Raw genomic sequence first — 17,494 nt, 5'->3', positions numbered from 1 at the left:
GCTAGGAAGAAAATTTTATAATGCCATGAGGATAATGAAACAAACTGTTACGTATTTTATCCTTTGATCTTGTCGAAGTTACTGTCAGACAATCACCCCAATTCGTTCACAAATCTAGATTTATTCCCTTAGAAAAATTGTTCAAATGCTCACACAGTTTCAAAGATGACAGCTGTAAATTACATGAGTAATAGCACAATTTTGCAGAATCTACTCTGCAACCAAGTCAAAGGTATGCTGGTTTGTATGGCATGGATACTGTTGAAGAATACTGCTGCATGCAGTTCACCTGTTTTTTCCTCCCCCGAAGTCACCCAGTAACTCAGGTCAGTTTTACTGGACCTTAAATAATTTATTGAGTCATTAAGGGCTTCGGAATCCATTTCTACACATTCCTTCTCTCACAAAACATGTGCCTTAAGGGCATGATCATAGTTGAATAAATATTCCTGGGAATGATTTTTATTAGACCTTTGTTTTGTTCGAGGGTGCTGAATTTTCCATATTTAGAATGTATTTGTGATCACATATAGTGTGGCTGAGTCTGCGCCTATAGCTATGGGCCCTTCAGTCTTCATTTGCAAAATTCAGTGATGTTTTTTAAAATGCATTTATTTCTACTCTAATTCACAAAGGAGGTGAGACAGATATTTTGATATTTACAGTCTCTCACTTAGAATTATATTCCAAAGAAGCCCTTTACCCAAATAACTTACAATATTTTTAAATGTTATCAATGAAAATAAACAAGATTAACAAGTAAGTCTAGGAGCTGCCTTGCATTCTCAAGATAATCATAAAGATCTTTTTGAACAGTTTGACAGTTATACTATCATGTTCAAAACCAAGATGGCTTTTACTTGTAAACTGATAGGAAAATGCCTAGTGGTGGCTGGTAAATTCAGGCATGGTGGCGGGGGGGGGCCCTGCCTTGTGGCTTTTGCCAATTTCCGTATGATAAACACTCTCACCACTGACCACTGACATCTTTGTTGAGGTTGTCTCCCCAAAGCAATATTTACATGTGAACTTCTAAACCCACACACATACACCATGCTATAAAAACATACATACTTTGATTCTTCCTCTTAATACTGAAAGGTGCAACTAAAGGAAGAGTTTGTCTCCTAGGGACTCAAGTAGGCAGGTCAGCCTCTTTATAAGAGTGAAACAGCTGGGAAGAGAACACTATCCCAGATAACTCTGATCCTTTCCTGTAGCAGACTCTGAGTTTGAAACACCGTATCTTTAGGCCAAAGTAGAGACTCAGTTAGAGTAATTATGGCCTTAGTGAACTCCTCAGAGCAAAAACCATTATAAATTCAAAACTCTGCAAAAATATTAACCAAGGCAAACATCATTATCTCCATAAAAGGGTGGCATCAGCTTGAATGGCCCACAGTCCAACAGTCCAGGGTGGACATAGAATTCAAGTCCTTTAACTTTGTCTACTTCTCCATCTGTGAGGCCACAAGGATTATGATGCTTTCCTTAGCATTAATTCAATCTGGGGAAATTTTAATCTTCGTGCAATATCCAGTGAACTCTCACCATGCTGAGGAGAAAAAGAAATTACAGTTATTTATGTATAATAGAGTCACATGTCAATACAAAGGGTCTAGTAAACAGTTTATACTCTTCTGTTAAGCTTGGCAAGGGATTTAAATGTCATTTGGTTCTAACAGGAATGGGGTGACTTAATTCCTTAATGTGGATCATTAATTCTGTTATTAACATTGGAGAGAAACAATTTACTTCAACCAAAGACCTAGGTAAGGAGGTTATACTGCTGGAAAAAACTCAGACCATGGCCCACTGATCCTTACCTTATTCTCTATCATGGGGTCTGCATGGGCTTCAAGAAGCAGCGGGATGACAGTCTGGTTTTTCATTTTGCAGGCGTAATGTAGTGCAGTGCAGCCATACTGAAACACAAAGGGCCAACGACACGGCCACTCGTCACTCGGGCTCTCCAGATAGCAGCTCGTCAATGTACTTTTCACATTTGGTAATGTGTAGCTTAGCAAAACAAAAGGTCTGCAAACTATCTATGGGCAACTGTATTTCTTAAATGGAAAAAGAGTTTTCTTCTCTGCCTCAATGAGTCCATTCATGTCCTGTGAGCCATCAGTATCTCTCTTGCTCATCTTCTGTTCTATACTAAAAAATACATCAAATAAAAAGCTGATAAATCACTCAAGGTTGCTTTTTAAAATTCGACACACCTAGGTAATCACTACCTTGTTCATGCTACCGTTTTTTGCCTTGAAGAGTCACCACATGGGTCTTACTGCAAATATCATCCTCTGTGGTTCTTGATCAAAACCCCACTATATGAAGACATGTGGTGCTTACACTGCCACAGCGCACCCACAAGATTAGTGCAGTTCTATGTAGAAGCTTCCCATACTCAGCTTACTGTGGCTTTTAGCATTCATTATGAAATAATGGGCTCATCCCGTTGATATTAATTTTAAACACAAAAGGTCAGAAATTTATGGCTGGATCATTTGTGTTTAAAACTTTGCCTTTTAACCTCATTAGGGGGCATATACTTAGAAGATCCTGAAAGCACGGACATGAATGGACATTTGCACATTGGTGTTTAGGGAGGCAGTATTCAGGATTTGCAATGGATGGAGGTGGCCTAAGGGTACATCGACTGATAAACAGAATGGTGAACTGTGGTGTGTGCATACAATGGAATATTACGAGAAGGAGTGAAGCTATGAGACATGCAACGAAATGAGGTGAATGGATCCTGTAGACAGCATTTTGAGTGAAGTAGGCCAGAAACAAAGCCAAACACTAAAATGTCTCACCAACATGGTCTAACTACAATGTGTAAACTCTGAATTGAATCTTAGAGCACCACTTATTAAGGGAATGCTTATTGTAATGGTCCCTAGATTGTAAGCTCTTACAGCAGTCACATCTATTCCTGAACTGCAATGGCTATCTCCAAACTCTGTGATGCTGATCCCTTTGTGTATAACCTGATTGATTCCCTGGAACTCTGGGTATCTGTGTGACACCTGAAACTCAGAGCTAGAGCTCGGCAGATATAAAGGTCAGTATTAGCACATGCAGCAACTGTTTAAAAAGCTGAAAAAGAGTCCAGACTACAATTAGAGATATGAATGAAGCAGATCTGGTTAGAACTAGGGCAAATCTGGCCAAAGGGTAAAGGATGATACTGACTGTGTTTTAAAACTTCAACTTCCATGGGAGTCGAAGGGAAGAGATGTTTATTTGGTGCAGGATCTATATTTCCTAAACAATTTAACTCGTACAGTATGTTCAAATACCATAATTACATGGAACTTTGAATAGGAAGTGAGACCTGGTAGATTTGTATAGGTTAGTGTGAAATAGCAACACATCTCAAAATAATTTGGGCAGAGCATAAAAATATGTATGCAGTGCCCTCCCCCCCACCCCCCACCAAGGAGCCGGGGGGAAATGTGGAAGTGTTGGACTTCCTCACCTGGATTGTTGCTGATGTTCTCACAAACATTGAGGACAGACGGTTTGGTATACCAAGCCCTCTGTCTTGGGGCTTGCCCTTATGGGACTTGTTACTACAAAAGAGAGGCTAAGCCTGCTTATAATTGTGCCTAAGAGTCTCCCCCTGAGTGCCTCTTTGTTGCTCAGATGTGGCCCTCTCTCTCTCTAACTAAGCCAACTCGGCAGTTGAACTCACTGCCCTTCCCCCTAAGTGGGATCTGACTCCCAGGGTGTAAATCTCCCTGGCAATGTGAAAGATGATTCCTGGGGACGAATCTGGACCCAACACCGTGGGATTGAGAACATCTTCTTGACCAAAAGTGAGAAGCAAAATGAAACAAAATAAAGTTCCAGTGGCTAAGAGATTCCAAATGGAGTCGAGAGTTCACTCTGGTGGGCACTCTTACGCACTGTATAGATAACCCTTTTTAGGTTTTAATGTATTGGAATAGCTAAAAATAAATACCTGAAACTATCAAACTGCAACCCAGTAGACTTGACTCTTGAAGACGATTATATAACAATGTAGCTTACAATCACACAATGTGTGATTGTGAAAGCCTTGTAGATCACACTCCCTTTATCCAGTGTGTGGATGGATGAGTAGAAAAATGGAGACAAAAACTAAATGAAAAATAGGATGGGAGGTGGGGATGATTTGGGTGTTCCTTTTTACTTTTTTTTTTTTCTTCTTATTTTTACTTTTTCTAGTATAAGGAAAACATTCAAAAAACAGATTGGGGTGATGAATGCACAACTATATGATGGTACTGTGAACAGTTTGTACACCATGGATGATTGTATGATATGTGAATATATCTCAATAAAACTGAATTTTTAAAAAACCTTTGCCTTTTAAACAGCTGCCAGGCAAGCATGGTTTTGGTAAGTGAGGACATAATATCCTTGACCATGAAGACTAATGACAAACTGAGTCTTGTTCCCTGGAAATTCTTCTAGGATCATAGGAAAAATTCTGCAGTCACTTATTAAGTAAAGGCATGATGGATACAAGATCTGGCTGGGAAGTTTTCCATGTGAAAGAGAGACCAATTCTCTAACTACAAAATGCTACATCACTTAAACCTAGAAAATGGATTTTTATATTCAGATAGATTGGGGAGAATGCTTTGTGAAAAAAGTATGCTCGTGTGTGTGTGTGTGTAGGTGTGCATATTTATGTGGGTTCACAGAAATGTCATTATCTCTTTCCAGAGAGTTAGACATAGATAGAAAAACATCCTTCAGAAATTTTAGTCAAAGGTACACATTTTAAACCATTTGAATCTAAAATAATAGACTTTCTTGTCCAAGTAAAATCTTTAACAAATCCTTTGCTTAATCTTTAATAATTATTTACTTGATACATTTCAAAGGTATTTAAAGAAATGATGACACATAATAAAGTTTATCAAAATTAATCCAAAAATTCCATTGGAAATAAGAGGAGAGCATATAGCTCAAAAACTTTCCCTCATGCATGTGTGTACATGCACACATACTCACACATACACACACACACAGAAAACTACCCACATTTAAATAAATGATACCAATATGACCAAATAATTAATAGAAACAGAAATGAAGATTTTTTTCTCTATCATAGAACTGTGGTAACACATACACGCACACACATAAAACAAGTCAGGCATAACAAATTGGAAGTTATTTTTTTAACCATATTTCAACTCACCTACTTTTTAAAAAATAAATTAGAAACCCAGAGTTTTATTCAATAAATATGAACAAATAGAAGATCCATCCAAATCAACTTCTGACCCATTACGATCACTTAAGAGAAGAAGATGAGTGCAAGCGTACAGAGGTAGAAGATAAAAACAAAACCTTACGCTTGTGAAGAATGAGAACTTAGCTGATGCTAAGCCTGCCATCTAATCATATCACCATTATTTGGATTTTCTGTGACCTTTGTCCTTATCTTTCTTTAGTTTACAGATGGGAATTCTCTTACTAGTGGGTTGGTATCTGGCTGCACCAGCAGCTGTTACCATTAATTGAGCACTTACTATGTGCCAGGCCCTCTGCTAAGTGCTTTATATGAATCAGCCCTCCAAGGTAAGCGCTATCAACATCCTCACTTTGCAGATGAGGAAACTGAGATTCAACCAAGTTTATAACTCGCCAAAATTTACGTAGGTAAAAAGTGGTAAGCCTAGATTTGCAAATAGGTTTTCTGATTCCAGTTTCTTAACCACCGAGTACTGTCTTTTGTTATTAGAACTCTATTTTCTTTAATTGTTTGCCAAAGTTAAAGCCAGGTCTTTTAAAAATATTCTGTGATCAAGAAAGATTTCATTCCCATGAGTTTCCCGAATATAGATAACCTCAAGATCACTTGACTGGCATAAAAAAGGGAAGGGAAGGGAAGGGAAGGGGAAGGGAAGGAAAGGGGAAGGGGAAAGGGAGGAAAAGGGAAGAGAAAAGAAAAGAAATATAAACGTGAAAGTGTCTAGGAAACAACTCCATAAATGACATTTACATCCGCTACCTACAAATACCATTTTGAATATTATTTCAAAATGGCTAAAAACACAAACTTACACAGTCTGTAGCATTAACGTCGACGCCAGCATCAAGGAGCATTCGTACGAGAGCCTCGTTCTGCTTCGTCTTTGAGACCTGTTACAAATGGCAAGGACAAGGGAGGTTTGTTTACAAACATTTCTCAATTTATGTCTGAGACTATTAATCAACAGGCTTCATTTTAATCACAGCCCCCAGCACTCCTGTGCTTCCATGCATCTTTCTTGAAGTTTCCCACCTTATCACCCCATCCCCCAACACAGATCAGTGAAAACTGTGCTTCTCAGAGTGTGGCCCTGGAGCAGCAGATCAACATCACCCTGGAACTTGTCAGAAATGCACATTCTTAGGTCCCACACTGGAACCAAGTCCTACTGAGGATGGGGCCCCATGACCTGGCTTTCCCTTCCTGCCTCAGAAACTTCCGTAAGTTACCATGGCCCTGAGGACAAAAGTAAACTCCCAGGCATGGCCTCCAACACTCCATGTGTTTCGGTCTCCACTTATCCCTCCAGCTCCCTCTCTCACTCCACACTCCCGAGCTCACCTTGCTCTGGCTACAGGGCCTTTTGTACCGTTTCATTCTCATCAGGCTCCCCTCTGTCTGAGGATTGTGGCACAGGATGTTCCCTCTCTTCTTTGCCTGGTAATGTCCTCTTTCCCATCTCAGCCCAAGCCTCTCTTCCCGCAGGAAGCTTCCCCTGACCCACCTGACCAGGTGGAGTCCTTCTCTTCTATGCTCTTAGAACACCAAGGGCTTCTCTGCACTGCCTGCTTTGTGGTGATCTTATATATGTTGTGTTATTATTTGATTAATCACTCCCTCCCCAACACCCTCTAACTCTCATGAGGACAAGGACTATACCTGTTGTGCTCATCATTGTATTCTTCATAGTAGCAGTTCTCAGGCACATAGTAGGACCATAATAAATAGATGCTGAATGAATGCATGAATGAATGAATGAACTGAAAGGCTTCCTCAGAAATCCATTTGTCCTTCTCGGTCCCCTCAGGCCCTGACTGTGTGCCGGTAGGAGCCTTCCCTCAACATTCCGTTGCCTGAGGAAGCAAACTCTCTGCTCATGTGGACATACCCTGGAGCTCAGCACATTGATCATCCAGGAAGCTCCAGCCAGCTGTCTTATCCCAGCCTCGTGCTGCCCTCCTGTACCAGTTTCCGAACTGCCTCTCTCCTTCTACACTCCTCCGAACTAACATCCTCTCTGGTCTCCCCATAATTTTTGTCTCATGTTGCTTGTCCCTGACACCTCATAAATTTTCATTTTAAGGCCCCCATGAATGAATAGGGACATGCGAACAGGGCTATTCATTACAGTTAGCATTTTTGCCTAGGCCTCCAGCTTCTAAACATTGGACTAGCTTAGAAAATAGGGGTGTGTGTCAACAAATTCTAAATCGGTCTTGCTAAGTTGTGATTTTTTTGTTCAGAACCTCTAAATAAGAAAGTTATGTTTATCGGTGAATTGTAGTCTTTCTCTTTCTCTCTCATAAATCCAAGCATCAAAATCAATAAAGTGTACTTTATTATGATTCCTCAAATTCTGTAATGCATCTGAATACTCAAGGAGGTAATAACATTTCCAACTGGCAGACTTTGTTCTGGAGGTTGTATTAACAGGAATAACTAATGTCCAATAGTTCCAGGAAGGAGGGAGCTTGGTTGTTTAATGGTAGTGAATTACACACGTGGTGAACCATCTCTCAAAGATGGAAGTGGCCACAAGGGGAACCAGAAGGAAAAAGGGGATGCATCAGAACAAACCTGCCACCTTGTCTGGAAAAAAGTAACTCATGGTGCGTCTTCTACTCTTTGTATGATTACATTCGTACACAAACCCACATCTACCTTTTTTCCCAAGAAAATTCCTACATGCCAAAGATTCATTCAGGCATTATTAAGTCCATTAGGGTGAAAGATGGGCTTAACATTCTCTACAAAAACATTCCCTGTTTGTCAGATTCTAAATGCAAATCTCTTGGATTCTGCTCTTTAATTCACAACCAGAGAGAGTCCCTAAAATTCAGAAACTCAGAAATATATGTACATCAACATAAACTCCTCTTAGGAGAAAACACTAGGAAGGGGAAATATTTTCCTTCATGTTCAAAATTTTTGTGTTTTCTTCAGATGACTCAGTCAAAATTGGATTGTTTTACTATGATTACTTTTGCTACCTTTCTTCTTGCTTTACTTCAATCCTCGCATTGCATGTATGTTGGAAATGTCATTTATAGGATACAAACCAAAGGCTTATTTCTTTATTCTTTCTTGACAATCTCTCACTGGCCTATCAAAGCTTGTTGAGTCAGGTCAGTGATGTCCCATATATTTGCTCTCAAACTGTTGCACTCACCATGAGGAAATACCCAATTAGCAGAACCGGCATTAAGAGGATAATAAGTAGATAATCAAAGAAGGTAAATCTTTTCTTCACAGCATAATGCAAGCAGGTTCTCTCCTTCTAAAAATTAAAAAAAAGGGGAACTTTTTATTAATAAATAATTTTATTTAGTATTTTCAGATTACCCTATCAAAAAGTTTCATTTGTGCATTGTATTTTTATGGTACCCATGCATTCTCACTGGCATCTCTTTCTGTGGGTCGTGGTGAGCAATAAACCCAGGATTCCATTGGCTGAAATACTGAGCACAGACTAGCCTAAACAAAAAGTCAGGAAAGGACCACAACATGACAGAAGAGGTGAAATGTACACATCACAAATCATCAAAATGTGGATTATTTGCTTTAGTTTTTGCAAAAAGAAAAAATACCCAGAGATAGAAATATAGTACAGCATCAAGTGTTAAAAGCTATGGCTATCCCTTCAGCATCTATGGTCTATAGATTATCCATGTTGTTGTTTGATCCTAAGAAAATCTTAACCACATGGCAATTTTTCCATGTTACCATGTGCATACTGGCGGTGCTCTAAGTATGCAAATAACTCAATTGAATACTTATATATGTGAATATTCATAAGATGATATTCCAAAGCTTCTAGGGATTATGGGGGATGTAAAGCCAAAGGCCTCATGATCAAACAAAGGTGGACAGAAGCATAACACAAGTAGTATAATACGACCAACCAACTAAATCATGAGAGGAGAGGGAAACTGAGAAAGAAAAAGAGAGGTTCATTTCCACTTGGGGGGAAGCACTGTTCTTAATGAAAACACTTCTGTTTTTCTAAATATCAAATGTTTTGTTTTTTTAAATATCTAAATGTTCCCTAGAAAAAATTTGAAAACTAGGCAATAGCATAAAGATAAGACTTTAAAATCACCCATTATCAAACAGCCTGGAATTAACTATTGACATTTTGGTGTCTTTTCTCTGGTCCCTTTAAATGCATGATGCGGAATTTTACAATGTAGGCTGGTATTGCATATGCAAAGCTATCACTTAACATTTAGAATGTGTGCATTTTCCATGCATTTAACATTTTTAAACATGACTTTAAATAGCTGCATGGCTTTCTATCAAGTGAAGCTCTAACTATCTGTTGGGCATTTCCAGTCTTTTAACTCTTCATTTTTATAAATAATACTGACTGAACATCTTCATTCATAAAGCTTTGTCAACTTTTCTAAATTTGTCCTAAGCATAAGTTTCTAAAAATAAGATTCCTGGCATAAAAGGTGTTAATGCTTTTTATAACATACTGCCAAATTGGGCTCCAGCAAGATGATAATTTACCCTTCTTTCCTCATCAACACTCAATTTTCTTTTTTAATCCTAGTCAACTTGATAGACGGAAAAAAAAAAGGTATCTTCATGTTTTAATTTAATTTGCTTTCTGTTGAACCAGTGTTTTGTTTGTTTGTTTTAATTGGGTACATGTATCTGAATCACCAGCAGAGCCTTTTAGTTTTGTTTTTTTTTTCCCAAGGCATTTGTTTATTTAGTGTTTCTGAAAATTATTCATAAACATAGATTTAATAAATAAGAAAGTACTGGTTCCATCAATGTATAGAAATTAGTATTTGAGAAAAATGAAAAGGATTATCAAAACATTTTTAAAAATAGAATATGTAAACCAAAAACTTCTTCTGATAAAATCACTATTAATCTAGAAGTATCCACTGAAGTTCTTCCCAGGGTTTTATTGATACCAGATGATCCCAGCTGCTGGCTCCAGCTTCTCCTCTGCTATGAGATAAGGGTGCTTTCCCAGCCTGAGCCTTGGGTTGTCAAATATCTCCTCGCCTCAGCTTAACAAGCACGTCCCGGCAAACAGGATATGAATCATCCCACAGACATCTCTTCTGGCACCACCCCTCACCACAACAAGCTCTGTTCTGAGGACATCACCTTATACTCTATCAAGCTGCATATCCGTCAGATTCACCACAGGCATGACTTGTGCATTTATACAAGACAGTCCAGGAGTGATCAGTTTCTGATAATATATTATTACTCCAAATTAGCTGATATTTAAACTGAATTGGAAGGGGCAAGTGGGGCCCACAGGCCTGTTTTCTCATTAAACACACATGAATAGGTAGAGGGTATTCATGATCACTGCAAAAATGATTTTTAAATTTTAGTTGGTCTAACATAAATGTTGCCTTTACTAAGATGCAGACACTAGATGTTCAGGAGTTCCAGAAGGGTGATCACAGCAACACAAACACATACTGCTCTTCCTTGGCCCTGAAGGCTCCAAGGCAGCTAATACTGCATCTTTAAATACATCCTTTATGCTTTGCTGTGGGATTGTTTGAAGAGCTTGCTTGTTCATGGCAACTTTCTCAATAGTAGACAAGCCATCTTGATATTGGGGTATTTGGACAACTTTAGATAACCCACTTTTCCATAATATTTTCAAATGAGAATGGAAAACATAGAAAAATAGACAAGGAAAATATCCATCCGTGGGTAGCTAAGGGATCATAGTCTGTCATAATGGCCTCGTGCTGCAGTTCCCATGCTGGCATCCCACATGTATGTGGTCATTACCAAGGCCATACATTTTCCAGACAATCAGATGGAATAAATTTACTGTGGCACGTATTGGAAGGCACGTCTAACAGTATTCCCAACCACAACACACCTAATTGTTTGCCTTGGGGAAATATTTTAAGTGAATTTTAAATATGTCAAATTGATTGTTGAACTCAGTTTTCCAGAGGTACTGGTAGCCTTCTGTAATGCTTTTAAAAATACAGGTTGCCAGATCCCTTGCAAACCTACTAAATCAAACTCTTTGGGAATAGGGCACAGACCTGTAGATTTAGAAGTATTTCTACAGTGGGTCCTGATATTCACTACTAATATCACTATTTTCATTATTAATGAGATTAAATTTATGGTTTTCCTTTTATTTTGGTGTTTGAAGGGAGATATCCTATTTCTATCAAACAATGAAGAGCATAATGAAAAAAATCCATCGATTGTTTTTTAAAACATTAAACAAAGCAATGTGGTTTATGATTCTTTACTTTTTTAATTAGCAGAAATAAAATATTTGATTATATATTCTGTTTAATAAAGTTGCCTAAAATATGGTCCATGAATGGCTAAATTAGAGTCAATAAAGGCACTTGTTAAAAATGCAAATTTTCCAGATGGTTCTGAAGTACACTAAAGACTGCAAACACCCCTCCAGAGCCACTTTGCAAAGCCCAGATGCCAATGGGAGAAAACCTGGAATCTTTTTTAGACTCTGGGGTTCTCCTAGGGCTTCTTTAGAACATTTACCCCTTGCCCCTTTCAAAATATTCCTATCTCAATAAGATGGGAATAGGACATTTCACCTAAAATCAAGTTGTCTAGAATATCTTACAATTAGAGAGTTGTTCCAGTTTGCTAGAGCTGCTGTTATGTAAAATACCAGGAATGGATTGGCTTTTATAAAGGTGATATATTAGATTACAAATTTACAGTTCTAAGGCCATACAGGTGTCCAAACTAAGGCATCAACAAGAGGATACCTTCACTGAAGAAAGGCTGATGGCATCTGTCACACCTCTGCCAACTGGGAAGGCATGTGGCTGGCATCTGCTGGTCCTTTGCTCCCGGGTTCCGGTTTCTCCAAAATGTTTCTGGGCTTCTCTCTCTCTTACCTTCTCTCACTCAGCTCCTGTGCAACCTTGCTTGTTTTCTAGGGCATTTCTTCTAAGTACCTGGGGTCCTCTCCTAGCTTCTCCAGGGCAAATTCTGGGCCTCATCTCTTAGTTTGATCTCCAAACATCCTTCTGTCTGCATCTCCAAGCATTTCCAACTGTCTGGGTCTGTGTCAGCTCTTAGCTTCTCTGGGGGCAAACTCTGGATTATATGCCTTAGCTTCTCTCCAAAATGTCTCTCTCAGCTTCTTTTAAAGGATTTCAATGATCTAATTAAGACCCATCCAGAATGGGTGGGGTCACACCTCCATGGAAATGATCTAACCAAAAGGTCTCACCTATAGCTGGGTGTGTCACATCTCCATGGAAACAACCTAATCAAAAGGTCCCACCCTAATCAAAAGACTAGTAAGTCTGCCCCCACAAGATTGCATTAAAGAACACGGTTTCATGGGGGACATAATAGATTCAAACCAGCACAAGAGGGAGGAGGTTCCAGTATGTAAGAAGGAATAATTTAACTGCTATTTTTCTGGAAGCATGCATGGTCCTGTTGCTTACAGCCCTTCTGTTCCTGGACCACCACAGGAATAACAGAATGATCCCAGGCCTCGTTTTGTTTCCTCAGTTAGGCCAATTGGCCTCACCTCTGTGAGCTGCTGTCATGTTATGAACAATCTGACCAGATCTTCACTAACATCTTGTTCAGCCCTGATGTTCTAGAAATTGCTGCATTCTTCCATTGTGCAAGCAAACTATATGACGAACCATTTCTTTTCTGACATTGTAGGTAAAAATCTAAGTTGGAATAGCACCACAAGGTCAATATTTCTTTTCTAGGAAATCTTTCCCTTTACTTTGAAATAGTGAGGAAGAGAAGGATAAGAAAGGAAGAAACCTCCCTGCTAAAAGAGTGAGCCATTCTCTTTCTCTTCAGAAGTACAAGGACATAACTGACCAGGAAATATGCCTTACTGATTTAACTATGTTATTAAATATTGCTTTTTAGCCTCATAAAATATCCTTGGTGTGTGTGTGCCAACCTCTCTAAAGTATGTATTTACATACATAGTTACTATTAGGAGCTACAAGCAATGAGAAAATGACGTTCACCACTTCCAGAGGAGAAAGGAATTACTATGGTCAGTTTTTCTCTCACCTGGTTTTTGAGGTTCACATTAGCATTTCTTCTTAAAAGGAAGGAAACGATTCTCAGGTGCCCTCGTCTGCAGGCACAGATCAGGGGGGTGTCTCCATTAAAGCCATCTTGAATGTTGACGTAGTTGTTATCTTTCCTCACCCACCGCCACACTTCGCGGAGGTCATTCTGATAGGCCACCTGGCAGATGGGCTGAGTAGAGAAAAACAAAGGCAGGTTTGAAAATATATGCTTAATTAAACCACTGAAAAAAAATCATTACCCAGTAACTTGAGACATACATGTTTCCAAATTGTAATATATTACTCTGTAGGTCAGATTTTTGGCCTAGGTCATCGTCTAGAATAAGCATTGATCATGAGGGCCAAGAAGCTCTTCAATTTTCCTAAACTGCGAGGCACACGGAAATGTTTGTGGAATAGATGAATGAGTGAATCAATGAATGAAACATTGAAAATTCTACTCAGTAAGAAAACTGTTTACTGTTCTCATGGATAGATGGACCTGTCAGAAAGGTGGGATTTTGCTAAGGATAAGACAGTCATATGGGAAGGAGTTTAGGCCAGGACCAGGGAATGGGAGGCCTCAAAGTTTCAAGTCAGAGACTGCAAGCCATCAAATATTTTAACAAGGATATCTTTGTGACGCAAATAATTTAACTTTGATGTCAGCCCTCACCATCCGGAAACAAATGTCTGAAACAAACATTCAAATGTCTATATAGTATTTACCAGGTGAATTAAAAGGAACTTATTTTCATTCATCTCTATATACCTGTAGCATTCTACATCTTTGAGGAAGGAGATGCTCTAAAATGGTGATTCTGAATCCTGGCCACGTACACCTGGGGAGCTTTCAAAGCACACCAATGCTGGGCACCACCCCAAGTAAGGAAATCAGAATCTCCTCAAGTGACATAACATGCAGGGCTGAACAGGCACCGTTCTAAAAAAATCATATAGACCAAGTACATCAATGAGCCTGAGATGATCATCTTGGATCACTCATAGGTGATTTGAAGGCATGCTGTCACCCTCTCATGCTCTCTGTAGCCCAGCAAGGGGATGTCCTATCACCACAGCCTTGCGAATTCCCCAAGTTTCCTCTTCTGCAAAATGGGGATCATAATTATCCTCACAGTGCTGCTGTGTTCATTCTACAAATTATTAATAAGCACTTGTTATGGTCCAGGTCCTGAACCAGGAACTGAGAAAGCAGAGGTAATGATAGCCTCGTGGTCCCTGTCCCCAAGGAACTCGACAGACTGGAAAAGACAGATTTTAGGCAACTAACACACAAATAACAAATCATGTAATTAACTGCAATTCATTAGATGCTGTTTGTAAGATATGCATTAAACACTCACCCCCTCCCTCATCTACTGGCTAATTCCTACTCATCCCACAGGTGGTAACTTCGTTTTCATTTTATCCAAGAAGTCTTTCTTGACTCCAACACTTAGTGTTTATCTCTCCTTCACTGTGAGTTATAGAACTGTAACTGTTTTCTGAATTACTTATAATCATTTTTGTTTCAGGTTAGCATGAATAAGGAGGGAGTTTAGGGCAACACTGGATGAGGAAAGGCATTGAAGTTCAGACTGTAAACCCCACGTGGGCAAAGTCTACATCCGTTTGCTTCACTACCATATCCCCAGCAGATGACACAGCACTGGGCACGTGGTAGGCAGACACTAAACATTTTTATGCTGACTTTAATTAGATAATGTAGAAAAAGCACTTAGAATAATACATTAATTGTGTTCAATTTATGAAACTTATTATTCCTTATTAAGTCATTCTTTAATTTAGTAACCATGCCAAATTTCTACTGTGTCAGCCACAGTGCTAGGGAAAAATAAGGGTATAAAACAGATTACTCTTACCATGTGAAATTTATCTACCAGGTGGGGAAATAGGACACACACACATGCTCACACAAAGTAAAAAACGAGAAAATAGTTTTAAAGGTGTAGACTGGGTACGTAAGCACCAGTGGTGGAAGAAGACCAGTGAGAAAGTCAAGCGGGTACATTTGCTAATGTGGTTTGCCAGGGCTACCATGACAAATACTGTACCTCACACTGTTTGACTTAAACAATGAGAATTTATTGGTTCCTAGTTTGGGAGGCTGGAAGTCCAAATTCAAGGTCTTGACAGGCTATGCTTTCTCCCAAATTCTGTAGCATTCTGGTGCTGATTTGCTGCAATCCTTGGGGTTCTTTGGCTTGCATCTCTCTGCCTCTGTCACATGGTGATCCGCCTCATTTTCTGACTTCTGACTTCTGCCTTCTACTTCCACGTAGAATTTCCTTAGCTTGTACAAAGACTTCAGCCACACTGGATTAAAGCCCACCCTCATTCAGACTGGCCACACCGTACCTAATAAGAGCGTCTTCACAGGTCCTCATGGGTTCACACCCACAGGAATGTGGATCAAGACTTGAACGTGTCTTTTGTGGGGTACGTGATTCAAACCCCAGTGCTAACCAAATCATGCTCTAACATAACCAGATATCACCTATAAACTTAAAGGCCTAATCATGAAAGAAGCATCCTAAAGGAAAGCAAATAGGAGGCAAATTTCTGTATCCCAAAACAAAATGAGCACTATACATTGGTTCAAACCATGTAGTAAATGAGCATTTACAAAAGCCACCTTTTCTATTACCTTAAAGTCTTCCCTTTACTAGGCTTTATCATCAGTTGGGCTTAGCAGTGTCTCTCAGAACTGTCTGGCTGACATAGAAAAGACTGGTGCAGTTGAAAGAACATTTATGTCAAGTCAGAAAACTGCATTGTAGTTGTAGTTCTGCTAAATCCCTGGGTGACTGTGGACAATTCACTTCCCCTCAGAGTCTCAGGGTCCTCAATCACAAAATAAAGGAGTGAGACAAAAGTTCCCTTGGGTCTCACATTCTATGACCATTGTACATCTGGGCCTCTAGTCTCTCCCCAGTCAATACATCTTCCACATCGTGGCGAGGATCTAAGACCATCCCAACACAAACCACGCTAGAAACTTTCAGTGAGTTATCATTGTCTTAGCAGTAGTGCCCAGTCGCTTGAATTCACTAAGAAGTAAAACAAAACAAAATACAAGAAGACTGACGTAAAGTCACCAACTCTTAATTAACCATTTAAATACATTAGAAACAATACTATCAATTCATAAAATAAAGGATCTTTTAACATAAATATGAAGCACTCCTGAGCATTTACACCACAGAAATGAAAGTATTTGTCCACCCAAAAATACAGACACCAATGTTTCTACCAGCTTTATTTGTAATCTTCCCAAACCAGAAACAACAAAAATGTCCTACAACAAATGAATGGCTAAACACATTTGTAGTAAGAGGATACATCAACACAAAATATATAAGGCTATACTCTCAGGGGGAAGAAACAGTCCTTTATATTGGATTAACTTAATGGGAAAATTCACTTCATTGTCCTTTGTTTTTGTTTTTATTTCATCATAAATCAGTGAAAATTTTCACTGATCAGTACTAATCAGGAACCAGCATTTGGGCTTTGATGGTCAACCATGCCAAACTTGAAAACAGGTGACCATGCAGCTATTTTTTGTTTACTTAAAATTTTAAATTACTCCCTAACATTTAAATTGAAACATTTCATGTAATAATCTGGCTGTCCAGCTTCTCCTTTAAAATTGAAAGATTTGACAACACTGGGCCCACATTCCCATAGGACACCAAGTACCTGACACCTAGTGGCAGCAGCTCCAACACTCCATGGTCCCTATGGCTCCCAACTTACAGCTGGTCCATTCCACACATCTGTGTTACCTGCGTGGTCCCTGACTTCCAAGATACACCCCCCCCCCCACACACACACACACACACTGCTTGGGGTCCTCAAATTCCTTACTGAGAGTTAACTGAGAAGAAAAAAGGGGAAACAGGGAAGGTTTTCCTAAAAGAGTCACTCAGTGCTTCTGACAGCTTTCTCAATCCCATTTGAGCTGGCCATATCTTTCAACACTTCCTAGGCTTCCTATGTGCTTTATAGAGTTTGTTTTTGAAAAGTAAATTGTCTTCCTGGCTCAACTGAGACATACAAGTGATTGGACACATGAATTGTACAAACAGCTGAAAGATTCTAGGATGCTACAACCACCCAGCTTCCACTAGGGGGCAGCTCAGTGCTTTAAAAGCACCTACAGCTGACA

At 39.3% G+C, this 17,494-nt stretch overlaps 1 protein-coding gene across 1 annotated transcript in view; it reads right to left on the bottom strand.

Moving 5' to 3' along the window:
• Nucleotides 1-101: 101 nt before the first annotated feature.
• ANKRD22 (ankyrin repeat domain 22) overlaps nucleotides 102-17,494 on the bottom strand; it is a 34,227-nt gene continuing 16,834 nt past the window's right edge. The window contains exons 2-6 of the mRNA XM_037804605.1: nucleotides 13,301-13,492; nucleotides 8,430-8,537; nucleotides 6,073-6,150; nucleotides 1,827-1,925; nucleotides 102-1,555 (exon numbers count right to left, since the gene is read on the bottom strand). Coding sequence (XP_037660533.1) covers nucleotides 1,478-1,555; nucleotides 1,827-1,925; nucleotides 6,073-6,150; nucleotides 8,430-8,537; nucleotides 13,301-13,492 — 555 coding nt within the window. The 3' untranslated portion in view covers nucleotides 102-1,477. The remainder of the gene's footprint in view (nucleotides 1,556-1,826; nucleotides 1,926-6,072; nucleotides 6,151-8,429; nucleotides 8,538-13,300; nucleotides 13,493-17,494) is intronic.

Source organism: Choloepus didactylus, chromosome 15, assembly GCF_015220235.1.
Source record: "Choloepus didactylus isolate mChoDid1 chromosome 15, mChoDid1.pri, whole genome shotgun sequence".
Lineage (NCBI taxonomy): Eukaryota > Metazoa > Chordata > Mammalia > Pilosa > Megalonychidae > Choloepus > Choloepus didactylus.
The sequence above is the reverse complement of the archived record's forward strand: the minus strand, read 5'-3'. Positions and strand labels throughout refer to the sequence as shown.